Source organism: Carcharhinus amblyrhynchos, chromosome 6 (genome assembly GCF_965287045.1).
Source record: "Carcharhinus amblyrhynchos chromosome 6, sCarAmb.v2.hapA, whole genome shotgun sequence".
NCBI lineage: Eukaryota > Metazoa > Chordata > Chondrichthyes > Carcharhiniformes > Carcharhinidae > Carcharhinus > Carcharhinus amblyrhynchos.
This window is the reverse complement of record NC_137329.1, coordinates 122,786,711-122,800,039: the sequence shown is the minus strand read 5'-3', so window position 1 is coordinate 122,800,039 and position 13,329 is coordinate 122,786,711. Positions and strand designations below refer to the sequence as shown.

At 46.1% G+C, this 13,329-nt stretch overlaps 1 protein-coding gene across 3 annotated transcripts in view; it reads left to right on the top strand.

The window, feature by feature from the left end:
• Positions 1-13,329, top strand: part of endouc (endonuclease, polyU-specific C) — a 35,554-nt gene that overhangs the window by 18,731 nt on the left and 3,494 nt on the right. For 2 of the 3 annotated variants that reach the window (XM_080191368.1, XM_080191369.1), the window contains exons 2-6: positions 3,426-3,525; positions 3,941-4,052; positions 6,844-6,965; positions 8,754-8,866; positions 11,555-11,708. In XM_080191368.1, coding sequence (XP_080047494.1) covers positions 3,426-3,525; positions 3,941-4,052; positions 6,844-6,965; positions 8,754-8,866; positions 11,555-11,708 — 601 coding nt within the window. Of the gene's footprint in view, positions 1-3,316; positions 3,526-3,940; positions 4,053-6,843; positions 6,966-8,753; positions 8,867-11,554; positions 11,709-13,329 lie in introns of those variants that run through there. The other variant, XM_080191367.1, reaches the window with a different exon arrangement.

Sequence of the window (13,329 nt, the reverse complement as noted above, 5' to 3'; positions counted from 1 at the left end):
GCAGTTACCAGGGCTAATCCACCGAACCTGCACATCTTTGGACTAAAATCAGTTGGGATAAACAAACAGAGAGGGAAAGGTAAGACTTTGAAACCAACTGACTTGAAAAACAATGAGAAATGTGAAGTCCTGACAGGTGGAAAGGAAAAAGGAAGTGAGAAATAGAGTAAAAAAAATTGTTTTCACCTTTTGATCTAATGTGGGATTAATTGGATAGCTGTGAAAAAGCCAACACTTGAATGATGGGGTGAATGGCCTCTTTTTGTACTATTGCCTTGAGCAACATTGTGAAGGATTGACTGTTACTAATTAAAAAGCCTAACTTCTTAATAGAATCCAACAACTGAACTCAGAAAGCTGTTTTTCTCAGCTACAACCTATCTCCTCCCATCTCTAGTATCATATGACTATATGACCCTCAATACTTAACTCACCTTCCATTCCTTTAATCAAGAAAACATTCTCAAGAGTCATCTTCTTTGGTAAACAAAAGCTAATTAGGCTTTCTGCTAAATAAAGACTGAAATGGCTAAATTGAGTAATTATCCTGCTTTCCAGCGTCTGTTGTATTCCCACCAGACAAACTGACTGCTTGTAGCAAAACACTGAATCTTAAAGCAGTCCCCCTTAAACATAAAATATATTAAAGCACAATATCATCACATGTGGGATTCGAACCCACAACTTTCTGACTCAGAGGTGAGAGTGCTACCCACTGAGCCATTGTTAACAATTGTGGTTATTTCTGCATTTGGGAACATGAAAAATTCTTACCTTCACATGTTCTACTTCCAACTATGAAACTCCTAAAATCCGGTGAAATCGTAGAATCCCTACACTACAAAAGGAGACTATTTGGGCTATTGAGACTGTACCCCAACTCTATTTCCGTAATCCTCATTTACCCTGCTAATCCCCCTGATACTAGGGTCAATTTACCATGACCAATCCACCTAACCCGCACATCTTTGCATGTGGGAGGAAACCGGAGCACCCAGAGGAAACCCACGCAGACACAGGGAGAACATGCAGACTCCGCACAGACAGTGACCCAAGCTGAGAATTGAACCTGGCTCCATGGCGCTGTGAGGCAGCAGTGCCAACTGCTGTGTCACCATGCTGCCCGTAAAATAGTGTTAAAATAGCGATGGTGTGGGATTTTCCTCCCTCTCCGCAGTGTGTTTTGGGGGGGCGGGGGGGCAGTGCGCTTCTTGTTGGCATCGGGATCCTATGACCCCGCCATTGTCAATGGTGTTTCCCATTGAACGCACCCCTCTTCACCAAGAAACCCATGGTGGGGATGCGCCATTGGTGAGACCGTACGATCCATTGGCGTGAGCGGGAGCAAGATTCGGGCAATGAGCTTTCTGACCTACAATTATGGACAAATTCTGTACAAAAACAACCTCTCTGGGTTTACTGCAGGAACTGTTCTGAGTGTAAAAACATGACAGATTTGTGGCTGATTCAGGAAATGCGTGGGATGCGCACTGAACAAATAAATCCTTTGGGGCAAGGTCTAGGATGAGCAGCAATCGATGGAACAGATGGGGGAATGTTAGCTCCGGTTACCTTCATGTTAATTTCAATGTTTTTAAGTAACTGGTGCCTGGAGTAAAAATCCCAGAACCAAAATCACAAATTAAGGTAAATTGAAATTTTTTTTGAAGTGTAGTAACCAACCTGGAATATGCTGAAGGTAAGCATGCAGGTGCAGCAGGTGGTAAAGAAAGCAAATGGTACGTAGACCTTCATAGTGAGAGGTTTCGAGTACAGGAGCAGGGTTGTTGGAATTATACAGGGGCCTTGGTGAGGCCACACCTGGAATATTGTGTGCAGTTTTGGTCTCCTTTTCTGAGGAAGGATGTTCTTGATCTCGAGGGAGTGCAGTGAAGGTTTACCAGGCCGATTCCAGGGATGGCGGGACTGATGTATGAGGAGAGATTGACTAGGTCAGGATTGTTTTCACTGGAGTTCAGATGAATAAGGGGGAATCTCATAGAGACTTATAAAATTCTAACAGGACTAGACAGGGTAGATGCAGGGAGGATATTCCCGATGATGGGGGAGTCCAGAACCAGAGGTCACAGTCTGAGGATTCGGGGTAGACCATTTAGGACGGAGGTGAGGAGACATTTCTTCACCCAGAGAGTGGTGAGCCTTTGGAATTCATTACTACTGGAAGTAGTTGATGCCAAAACATTGAATTTGTTCAAGAGGCCGCTGGATATAGCACTTGGGAGTGGATGGGATCAAAGGTTATGGGGAGAAAGCAGGATTAGGCTATTGAGTTGGATGATCAGCCATGATCATGATGAATGGGGAGCAGGCTCGAAGGGCTAAATGGCCTCCTTCTGCTCCTATCTTCTATATTTCTGTGAATCTATCCACATCTCCAATTACCTCAAAGACGGGATCAGTTAAGGAACAAATCTTTCTTCTCATCTTTCTCACGTGTACACATGCATTCTCTCGCTTGTCCCCATCTTTTGCTTGCATGCACACACAGCCTCCGATTGGATGAGCTGGAAACAGCATAAAACTCCAGTTGTGTCAATCAGCCTGACCTGCTGCTGAACCCAGGTTTGGGCAAACCTGATGTAAGGAATTGGCCTTGCTCAGCGCAGATGGCTTTACTGAGATTATCCTTGCGCAGACTTCTCTGATAAGTGGACAGTGTCTTTGAACCAAAGCCAAACACAAATGATTCTGTACGAATCCTAACTGAGGAACTCATTAACCGATGGGCTGAAATGTCTCCTCCAGTGCCTTTTATTTTGAAATGTGGAGGTGCTGGTGTTGGACTGAGGTGGGCACAGTAAGAAATCTCACAACACCAGGTTAAAGTCCAATAGATTGATTTGGAATCACGAGCTTTCAGATCGCTGCTCCTTCATCAGGTGAGTCACCTGATGAAGGAGCAGAGCCCCGAAAGCTCGTGATTCCAAATTATTTTCAACTTATTTTGAGAGTCTGGAACTGGGTTGGGAGGAGAGATTCCCAACACAGTACAAAACTGTTCTGATGATTGCGTGCCAAGAATAAACTGAAGTTCGGCCAAAGTGTCACAGTCAGGAATTGAAGGACGCTGCATCTGTATCCCAGATGTTTTGGCTGTTCTAACCTGCATTTTAGAGTGTTTTCTGCACTAGTTTATATCCCTCTGTATTGGCGATCAGTAAATGATTACGATTTGTTCACAATACACCAGGGACTGCGCTTCAGAAAAGGAATTTGATTGGCGGTGTAACATTTTGGGGGTGTCCTGAGACTGCTCTAATAGCAGAACAAGTCCCAGTTAGTGCGCTATTGCTGTGTTTGGTTCTGGTTGGGGAAAGAGCTGGAAGTTACCACTGGAACCTAAAGAAAGTTTATCCCCCAAACAGGATGATTCTCATTTTCCTCTGTTTCTTTCTACTTCCCAGTATGGCAATGAACGAGGATCTTTCCAAGATACTGAATGAGCTTTGGAAAGCGGATGAAAACCGGCTTCTTCCTGGGAAAGACTATCAGATCTCTGTACAGGTTGGCATCTTTTTAAACCGGATCTTTAACAATTATGTTGAAAATGTTTCATGTGTTAACTGCGCTTTAGCCTTGTTGGGATTTGTATAGCGTGGTATTGGACAGCATTGTTTCTATTGGGATTTAACCAGAGCAGGGTTTTTTTTTCATTCATTGGTGAGGTGTGATCATTGTTGCCCATCCCTAATTGCCCTTGGTGATGGTGACCCGCTGCCTTGTACCGCTGCAGTCTGTGTGTGCACTCGCAATGCTGTGAGGGATGCCATTCCAGGATTTAGGCTCTGTGACAGTGAAGGAACGGCGATCCCGTTCCCAGTCGGGATGGGGTGTGGCTCGGAGTGGAGCTTGAAGGTGCAGTATTGCGTAACATTGGTTATTCCTGCTGTAAGACCTGCACCCTCTATCTCCCTCGCAGGGTAAAGCCTCCTATGTCCCTGCTGGAAGTAACAATGCAAAAGACAATGCCCGCAGACCACTCTTCTCCTTCGTGAACGAGGAGCGTTTACGGACAATCAAGTCCTTTGCTGGTAAGTTCCCAACTTTATTATGTAATATTCAATAACAGTTTCCCAAACTTTTCCAGCCACCGAACCCTTTTGACTGCCCAAGAAAAGTGATGGAGCCCCTAAAGACATTCTTATTACATTGAAGAGTTAAAACAGATATTGCACAATGGGTACAAATCCAAAATAACATCTAAATCTCTTCTATTTCTCTTAAGTTTACATTTATTACAGTTCAAAAGTTTTCTTATTCGACAAATACTTCAGTCTTACCTTTTTGTCGTTTTGAATGGGAGACTGATGTTGATCTTTTGTTTACAAATTTGTTTACTGCTCAACGGAGAGCTGGATTCTCATATCAGACACGTACACACTCACACTTCCGCACCTAAAATCACGCATGCACACACTCTTTTTCTTTTTCTCTCATGCTCTTTCCTCTCTCTCTCTCCCTCTCTCTCACACATGCTCCATTCTCTTTCCCTCACTATCTCTCACATGCTCCTTTCTCTCGCGCTCTCTCTCTCCTATATGCTCCTTTCTCTCTCTCTGTCTCTGCCTGTATCTCACACATGTTTCACTCTCTTTCTTTCTCTCTCTCTCTCTTTCTCTCTCTCTCTCTCTCTCTCTCTCCCTCTTTCTCTCCCTCTCTCTGTGTCTCTCTCTCTCTCTCACACATGCACCGTTTTCTCCAGGTCAGAAACCCCAAAGTGGAGCCCGCCTGGATGATACATTTTGCAATCTGAATTTACTAGGATAAGCATGAGATGTTTCACTTCAGATATGATTTGAATGACCCTCTAGGGAGCTTTTATCAAACAAAGTTTATTTAAGAATATAGTTTAACATGGAATCATAGAATCTAAGGCATGGAGACAGGCCCTTCGGCCCACACTGGTCTATGACGACCAAAAAGCTTATCTAAGCTAACCCCGTTTGCCTGCATTTGGCCCATATCCCCCTAAACCTTTCCTATCCATGTATCTGTCCAAATGCCTTTTAAATGTTGTCAATGTCCCTGCCTCAACCACTTCTGACTCTAAAACCAAAAACTGAAAGTGAGCCTTTGAATTTTTGTGGGCAGGAACCACCTGATTTTGACTTTTTGATCAGTCTTCCCTCTCACAATGCAAGGTCATAAAAGATCCCAGAGAGTGTCTGAGGTCCAGAGTAACAATACACAAAACCCCATTTAAGCCATTGAAGCAGCAATAAAAAGGACTTCTAACCAGACAGCCTGTCAAAAATGAAACCAAAAGCCTGCTTACAACTGCAAAGAACATGATTTAAAAAACAAACATTTCTTAAAGGTACAGTCGGCTCACATGCATATGCACACACACTCACACACAAACACACACACTCACATTCCTACATCTCTCAGACATGCACAAACACACAACCCTCTATCTGTCCCTCAGAGCCGGCTTCTCCTCCCAGCCTCTCCCAGCCTGCAGATGCGACTTGTTTTACTCCACCATCTGTACACCTACCGTGGAAACTCTGGATGAGTATGCCGGAACCCAGTTTGGGAAATGGTCCAATAGCTGACAGTAGGAGTCTGGGTTTATTCAGTTTGATCATTAAATCTCAATCTGCAGATCTGATGTGATCTGTTCACTGCTTTCCTTCTGACTATCTGTTTGATAACTGGCTCTGATTTGGGATTCTGTGAGGGATTCCAAGCTGCCCACCAACAACAATTAACTCACACCAATCTGAGTTGACAGTGGTTAAGGAACAGACCAATTACTTGGGGGGAGGTGATGGCCTAGTGGTATTATCGCTCGACTGTTAATCCAGAAACTCAGTTAATGTTCTAGGGACCCAGGCTCGAATCCTGCCACAGCAGACGGAATCTGAATTCAAATAAAAAATTCTGGAATTAAGAACCTATTGATGACCTTGAAACCATTGTCCATTGTCGGAAAAATCCATCTGGTTCACTAATTCCTCCCTTTAGGGAAGGAAATCTGCCGTCCTTACCTGGTCTGGCCTACATGTGACTCCAGAGCAACATGTTTGACTTTCAACTTTCCTCAAGAGCAACAAGAATGGACAATAAATGCTGGCCAGCCAGTGATGCCCGTGTCCCATGAATGAATTATTAAAATGAGCCCAATTCCATGGAAACAGAATAATGCAGTGTGCAGTGTATGGTCTAACGATCTTCATCTACTGTGAGCAGGACCACAGACTAACTACAGCATTGTAGCTTCATTCCAGAACCACTCGGCAGCTCACACTGAGCCCGTGCTGTAGCTCTCCAGCACCTGTGCTGTTTTCCCATTGACCAACTGCACTGTGGATTAGGTTTCCCTTGATCTAGTTCTTCAATATCTCTCCGGGAGTAGCTTGCTTGGAACGTAAGAGACAGGACGCGCATCCCCCCCCCCCCACCCCCCCAGCAAGAACGGAAATGTGGCACTCACCCAAACCTCCATTCACTGCAGCGGGACTGGAGAATCCCAGTCACGGGCGAGATCGGAGGCTTGCAGCGAAGGTTTTGGTTCATTTATCTGACCCAAATGGGCCTTTCTTCATAGAATCATAGAATCCCTACAATGCAGAAGGAGGCCATTTGGCCCATTCATTTGCCCTACTTAGTCCCCCTGACACTAAGGGGCAATTTAGCATGGCCAATCCACCTAACCCACACGCCTATGGACTTCATTGCTTCTACTTTTAGATTTTGCCAACAGTATAATTTTAAAGCACATCTTAGTCGCCCGTTTTGGGTATTTGAAAGATAATACTTTCGGTAAATTGTTCCATACAGTCGCGTAATTTAACATTTAATCGTCTGTTTGAACAGCCTTCACTGCCCTCCTGGACAACTACGAGATGTCGACAGGAATTGCTGAGGTCGTGACTCCAGAAGAGAGAGCTGAAAACAACCGTTTTCTCGATGCGATTCTGGAGACCAAGGTCATGCAGGTGAGTAGGAATTCAGCAAGATAAACTTCTGCCTGCTTTTCACGAGCTGCGTGCAAAGTGTCCCATTGCGGACCACAGTCCAAGTTCATTTCCTGAAGCAAAGTCCTGCCAAATTTCTCTGTGTTACTAAAAGTAATCACACAAACTCCAGGAAGTTTTTATTAAGCGTTACAACTTTGGCTGCATTCTTCAGTTCCACAGGTCTGGTGTCCTCGCACTTTCGCGTGCCCTTGTAAGTGTTGGATATTTGTACCAGCCATCCGCAATCACGTTCCTGACCAAATAATTGTCAAAGTTTTTACCTTTAATTCTTTGGCTATTCCTGCTGTGGTTTCTCCCCCAGTCTGACACCATGGGTAAAATACACTATTGGGTACCAGTTGTAGCTCGTTCATGGGTGGCATAGTGGTTAGCACTGCTGCCTCACGGTGCCAGGGACTCGGGTTCAATTCCCACTGTTTGTGTGGAGTCTGCACGTTCTCCCCATGTCTGTGTGGGTTTCTTCCGATTTCCTCCCACAGTCTGAAAGTCGTGCTGGTTTGGGTGCATTGGCCGTGCTAAATTCTCCCTCAGTGTACCCGAACAGGAGTGTGGCAACTAGGGGATTTTCACAGTAACTTCATTGCAGTGTTAGTGTAAGCCAGTTTGTGACACTAATAAGTAAACTTTGAGCTTTGCGACATTGAGCCCAGCAACTGACTCTGCTGCTTGTCCTTGTTATCCCTGTTTGAAGGTGGCTGGTTGAATCTGATTGGGTGGGGGGTGAATTTTTAATCAGACCGGGCTGATTGCGGGGATGGCGGGACTGATGTATGAGGAGAGATTGACCAGGTTAGGATTGTTTTCGTTGGAGTTGAGATGAATGGGGGGGGGGGGGGGGGGGGGGGGCAGGTGGGATCTCATAGAGACTCATCAAATTCTAAAAGGACTAAACAGGGTAGCTGCGGGGAGGATATTCCCGATAGTGGGAAATCCAGAACCAGGGGTCACAGTCTGAGGATTCAGGGTGGACCATTTAGGACGGAGGTGAGGAGACATTTCTTCACCCGGTGAGCCTGTGGAATTCATTCCCACAGGAAGTAGTTGATGCCAAAATATTGAATGTATTCAAGAGGCAGCTGGATACAGCACTTGGGGCAAATGGGATCAAAGGTTATGAGGAGAAAGCAAGTTTAGTCTATTGAGTTGGATGATCAGCTTTGATCGTAATTAATGGCAGAGCAGGCTTGAAGGGCCAAATGGCCTCCTCCTGCTCCTGTCTTCTGTGTTTCTATGAGCCATGCAGCAGGAGACCAACAAGACTGGATCAGTGCTAACTACTCTGCCACTGTTTAACAGAGGGCGATGTCAGGTTCAATTGATTCCGTCAATCAGTTACCTACAGGTTGAATTAAGTTAAAACTAACCTCCCCTTCCCTCCCTACCGCCCCACCCACCACCTGTCCACTACCACTCTGGTGTCTGCATTGCAATTAATTGAAAAGATACAAAAATCTGAGGTCACGTACCAACCGACTCAAGAACAGCTTCCTCCCTGCTGCTGTCAGACTTTTGAATGGACCTTCCTCGCATTAAGTTGATCTTTCTCTACACCCCAGCTATGACTGTAACACTATATTCTGCACCCTGCCCTTTCCTTCTCGATGAGCAGCGTGCTTTGCCTGTTTAGTGCACAAAAGACAATACTTTTCACCGTATATTAATGCATGCAACAATAATAAATCAGCAAATTAAACTGAGCAGTAACTGCTAAATCCAATACTTTACTTGCGATTGCTCTCTCTCCAGATAACTCACCAATACCTCGCTAGTAAAAATCTCACGTCGGCCAATCCACAGGAGTTCAAGCAACATCTGTATGACATCTGGTTTCAGCTTTATTCCCGAGGAGGAAACCGTGGGTATGTTTTCGACAGTGAAGTGTCTAACAGAACTTGGTCTATTTCTAACATCTACGATCAGCATCCTTACGCTAAGCTCTGTACAGTAGCAGCACTTTCCATTCCCTTGTGTTATCCATTCATGGGATGTGCAAGCAGTTGTTGGCCATTGCCCTAGTTGTACCTTGAACTGAATGGTTTGCTAGATCATTTTCAGACAGCATTTCAGAGTCAACCTCATTGCTGTGGCTCTACTGTGGAGTCACATGTAGGCCAGATCGGATGAGGATGGCAGATTTCCTTCCTTGAAGGACATTAGTGAACTAGGTGTGATTTTACAACAATCGACAATGACTTAAATTTCACCATGTGACATGGTGGAAATTGAATCCAGGTCCCCAGAGCATTACCCTGGGTCTCTGGGTTACTGGTCCAGGGGCAATACCTCTTCGCCACTGCCTCCCCTAGCAGTGCGTTCCTTATGGACACCATGCAGAGAGTCATCACTGTGTAACCCTCAGGTGAAGGAAGGTCAGGCTGGAGTGCAAAAGAGAGCCTGTCTCGAATGATAAATTACACAGGAAGGTTTAAGGGGCTAGAAACTCTGAAGCCTTCACAGTGGGGAAGGGGCAACTATCTGTCCAGAGAGGGAGGGGCAGGGGGATGCGCAGGGGGTGGGCGATGGGCGGGATGATGTTAGCATTGCTGATACAGTTGGCCAAATGAAGGAGTTCTGGGAACTACCTGAGAGGGGGAACAAGCTGCAAATCTTTGGCCGGGGGTTAATTTAAGAGGTCACTGAATTTAAACTCTCTGCTCTAGTCCAGTTGGCGACACTCTCAAAGTCCCAGGTTCAAGTCCCACTCCAGGGCAACGAAGCTGATACTCTGGTGCTGTATTGAGGGAATGCCGCATTGTCAGAGATGCCAACTTTCAGAATAGGCATTAAACTGAAACCCCAGCTGCCCTCCCAGGGGTGGCGCTATTGGAAGAGAAGCCAACATTTATCCCTCAATCAACACCGCAGAGAAACAAATGATCTGGTTGTTATCGTGTTGTTGATCGTGGGAGCTTGCTGTGCGCAAATTCGTTGCGATTGTCCCAGGTTACAACAGTGAGTTTCAGAAGTACATAATTTGCTGTAAGGCACCGGGTGGTTGTGAAAGGTGCTATATAAATGCAAGCCTTTTTTTTAAGAAAGCACACTCCGCTTTGCTAAACTGTCAGGCTGCGAACAAGAAACTGCGTGACCAGATCAAGCAACACTTTTTTTTGTGAATTTGGTGATCGAATAGATTAAAGACATTAAACTGATTGATTTGGACTTAGAAAAGCCTCACGTTGACCATACGCACTTTGAGACGCCACCTAGTGGCTGAGCCATGCAAATGCACAGAGATCCCAAATCACCTGTTTCAAATTCAGACAATAAGAACATAAGAAATAGGAGCAGGAGTAGGCCATCTAGCCCTTCGAGCCTGCCCCGCCATTCAATAAGATCATGGCTGATCTGTCGTGTCTCAGTTCCACATTCCCGCCCTCTCCCCATAACCCTTAATCCCCTCGCTTAACAAAAACCCATCAACCCGCATCTTAAAAATATTTAGCGAGGCAGCCTCCACCACTTCAACGGGCAGAGAATTCCAGAGATTCACCACCCTTTGAGTGAAGAAGTTCCTCCTCAACTCCGTTCTAAACCGCCCCCTCTTTATCTTGAGGCTGTGCCCTCTAGTCCTACTGTCCTTTCTGAGCGGGAAGAGTCTCTCCACCTCTATCCTATCCATCCCATTCATCATCTTATACATCTCAATGAGATCTCCCCTCATTCTTCTAAACTCTAACAAGTAGAACCTTACAATGCAGAAGGAGGCCATTCAGCCCATCGAATCTACACAGACAACAATCCCATCCAGGCCTTCTCCCCATAACCTTATTTTTTTTATTCATGAGATGTTGATATCACTGGCTGGGTCAGTATTCATTGCCTATCCCTGATGGTAACCGCATTGCTGTGAATCTGGTGTCACGTGTAGGCCAGACCGGGTAAGAATGGCAGATTTCCTTCCCCACAAGTCATCAGTGAACCAGGTGGATTTTTACAAAAATTGGCAATGATTTCGTGGTCATCGTTTGCGGCACAGTGGTTAGCACTGCTGCCTCACAACCCCAGCACTGCTGCCTCACAACCCCAGGGACCTGGGTTCGATTCCCAGCTTGGGTCGCTGTCTGTGTGGAGTTTGCACATTCTAACCCATGTCTGCATGGGTTTCTTCTGGATGCTCCAGTTTCCTCTAACAATATGAAGGATGTGCTGGTTAGGTGCATTGACCCAAACAGGCACCGGACTGCGGCGACTAGGGGATTTTGAATTAGGGGAGCATTTTGCCAAAGTGGCTAGCACTGCTGTCTCACAGTGCCAGGAACCTGGGTTCGATTCTGGCCTCAGGTCACTGTCTGTGTGGAATTTGCACATTCTTCCCGTGTCTGTGTAGGTTTCCTCCCGGGTGCTCAGGTTTCCTCCACAGTCCGAAAGACGTGCTGGTTAGATCCCTTGGCCTCGCTAAATTCTCCCTCGGTGTACCCGAACAGGCGCCGGAGTGTGGCAACTACGGGATTTTCATTGCAGTGTGAATGTAAGTCTACTTGTGACACTGATAAATAAACTTTACTACTCAGCTTTTTTTAATTGCTTCTCTTTGCCTTCTCCAGGAGAGATTCTTCAGGGTTTGAGCACGTGTTTGTGGGAGAAACCAAACGAGGTCGAGAAATCATGGGGTTGCACAACTGGGTCCAGTTCTACCTGCAGGAGAAACGCAACCACATTGATTACAAAGGCTTTGTGGCCAGGAAGAACAAGAACAAGGTGTGAGCCGCAACAGCCCTTGATCTACTGATGTTGTTGTCTTTGGAGCATACTCCTGGCTCGTTCTAGCTGGTAGCCCGTTTTTTTCCTTCTTTTTATTTTGGTGGTCCCTTGTTGCTCTCTAAAATGCTCACCACCCTCAGAGGTACTGCTTTTCTTTGCAACATTATACAACCTTTATTTTGTTCTGATTCGGGTGGCGCAGTGGTTAGCACTGCCACCTCACAGCGCCGGGGACCCGGGTTCAATTCCGGAATCGGGTCACTGTCTGTGTGGAGTTTGCACGTTCTCCTCGTGCCCGTGTGGGTTTCCTCCAGGTGCTCCAGTTTCCTCCCACAGTCCAAAGATGTGGAGTTTGAGGGAGGGGGGGGGGAGGAGGGGGTTGGCCATGCTAAATTGCCCTTAGTGTCGGGGGACTCGCAGGGTAAATATGTGGGGTTATGGGAATAGAGCCTGGGTGGGATTGTGGTCGGTGCAGGCTCGATGGGCTGAACGGCCTCATTCTACACTGTAGGGATTCTATGATACTACCCTTAAGCACCTCAGTGAACCTTGGATCGATCTTTCACGCTGAGCTTTTGTTTTTCAATGAATTATATTTTTGTTGAGCGTTTTGAATTATTTCTGTAGTAATTAACTACTGTTCAGGGACTGACCAGTCTTTACTGATCCTTGTTATTCTCATTCTGCTCCCATACTGATTCTAATTCCTGATTTTTCTGAGCCAAGATCCTTCCTTTCTCACTACTGCTCTTGTGTCATTCCTTATGTCAGGGCTATGTTTCCCATTCTGCTTGTCAATGTTGTGTGCCCTAGAATATTTATTTCCCAGCCTCAGTCACCTTGTTGACCATGTCTCTGATGGTGGTGATTAGATATAAACCTTGTCCCTCTGTGTGCCCCTCGTTCATTTAAGATTATTGCAAATGCTCCTGACGGGCAGATAAAGTGAATTCATTTTGTTTTTTTTGCTACTCTTGTATGGGCGGCGCAGCAGCACAGTGGTTAGCGCTGCTGCCTCACAGCTCCAGGGACCCGGGTTCGATTCCTGGCTTAGGTCACTGACTGTGTGGTGTTTGCACGTTCTCCCTGTGTCTGGGTGGGTTTCCTTCCACACTTGCAGGGTAGGTGGATTGGCCACGCTAAATGTGTGGGGTGATGTTGAGAGGGCAGGGGAGAGGGCCTGGGTAAGATACTCAGTGACAGAGTCAATGCAGATACCTTGGGCTGAATGGCCTCCCTCTGCACTGTAGGGAATCTTTGATTCCCTGCATGGACCTTTCACTCTGCACTATTACCAGTAAATTCTGTCCCTTCCTGTCCCACTCGGCTCATCTTTAGCCAAATCAAGACACTTTCCAATTGCTTCCAATTGAGTTGATGGTGAAACATATTCATCTTCTGTTTCTCTGCTGCTGACTTCACCCTCTTGTCCTCAGGAGCAGATTCAAGCTGATCCCCTCTCAGCAGTGCCACCAGCGCTCAAACAAGCATTTTGAATTTTACACTGAGGTACGGGGTGTCACGGTGGCAGAGTGGGTAGCACTGCAGCCTCACAATGCCAGCGACCCGGGTTCACTCCTGGCCTCGGGTGACTGTCTACGCAGAGTTTGCAGATTTT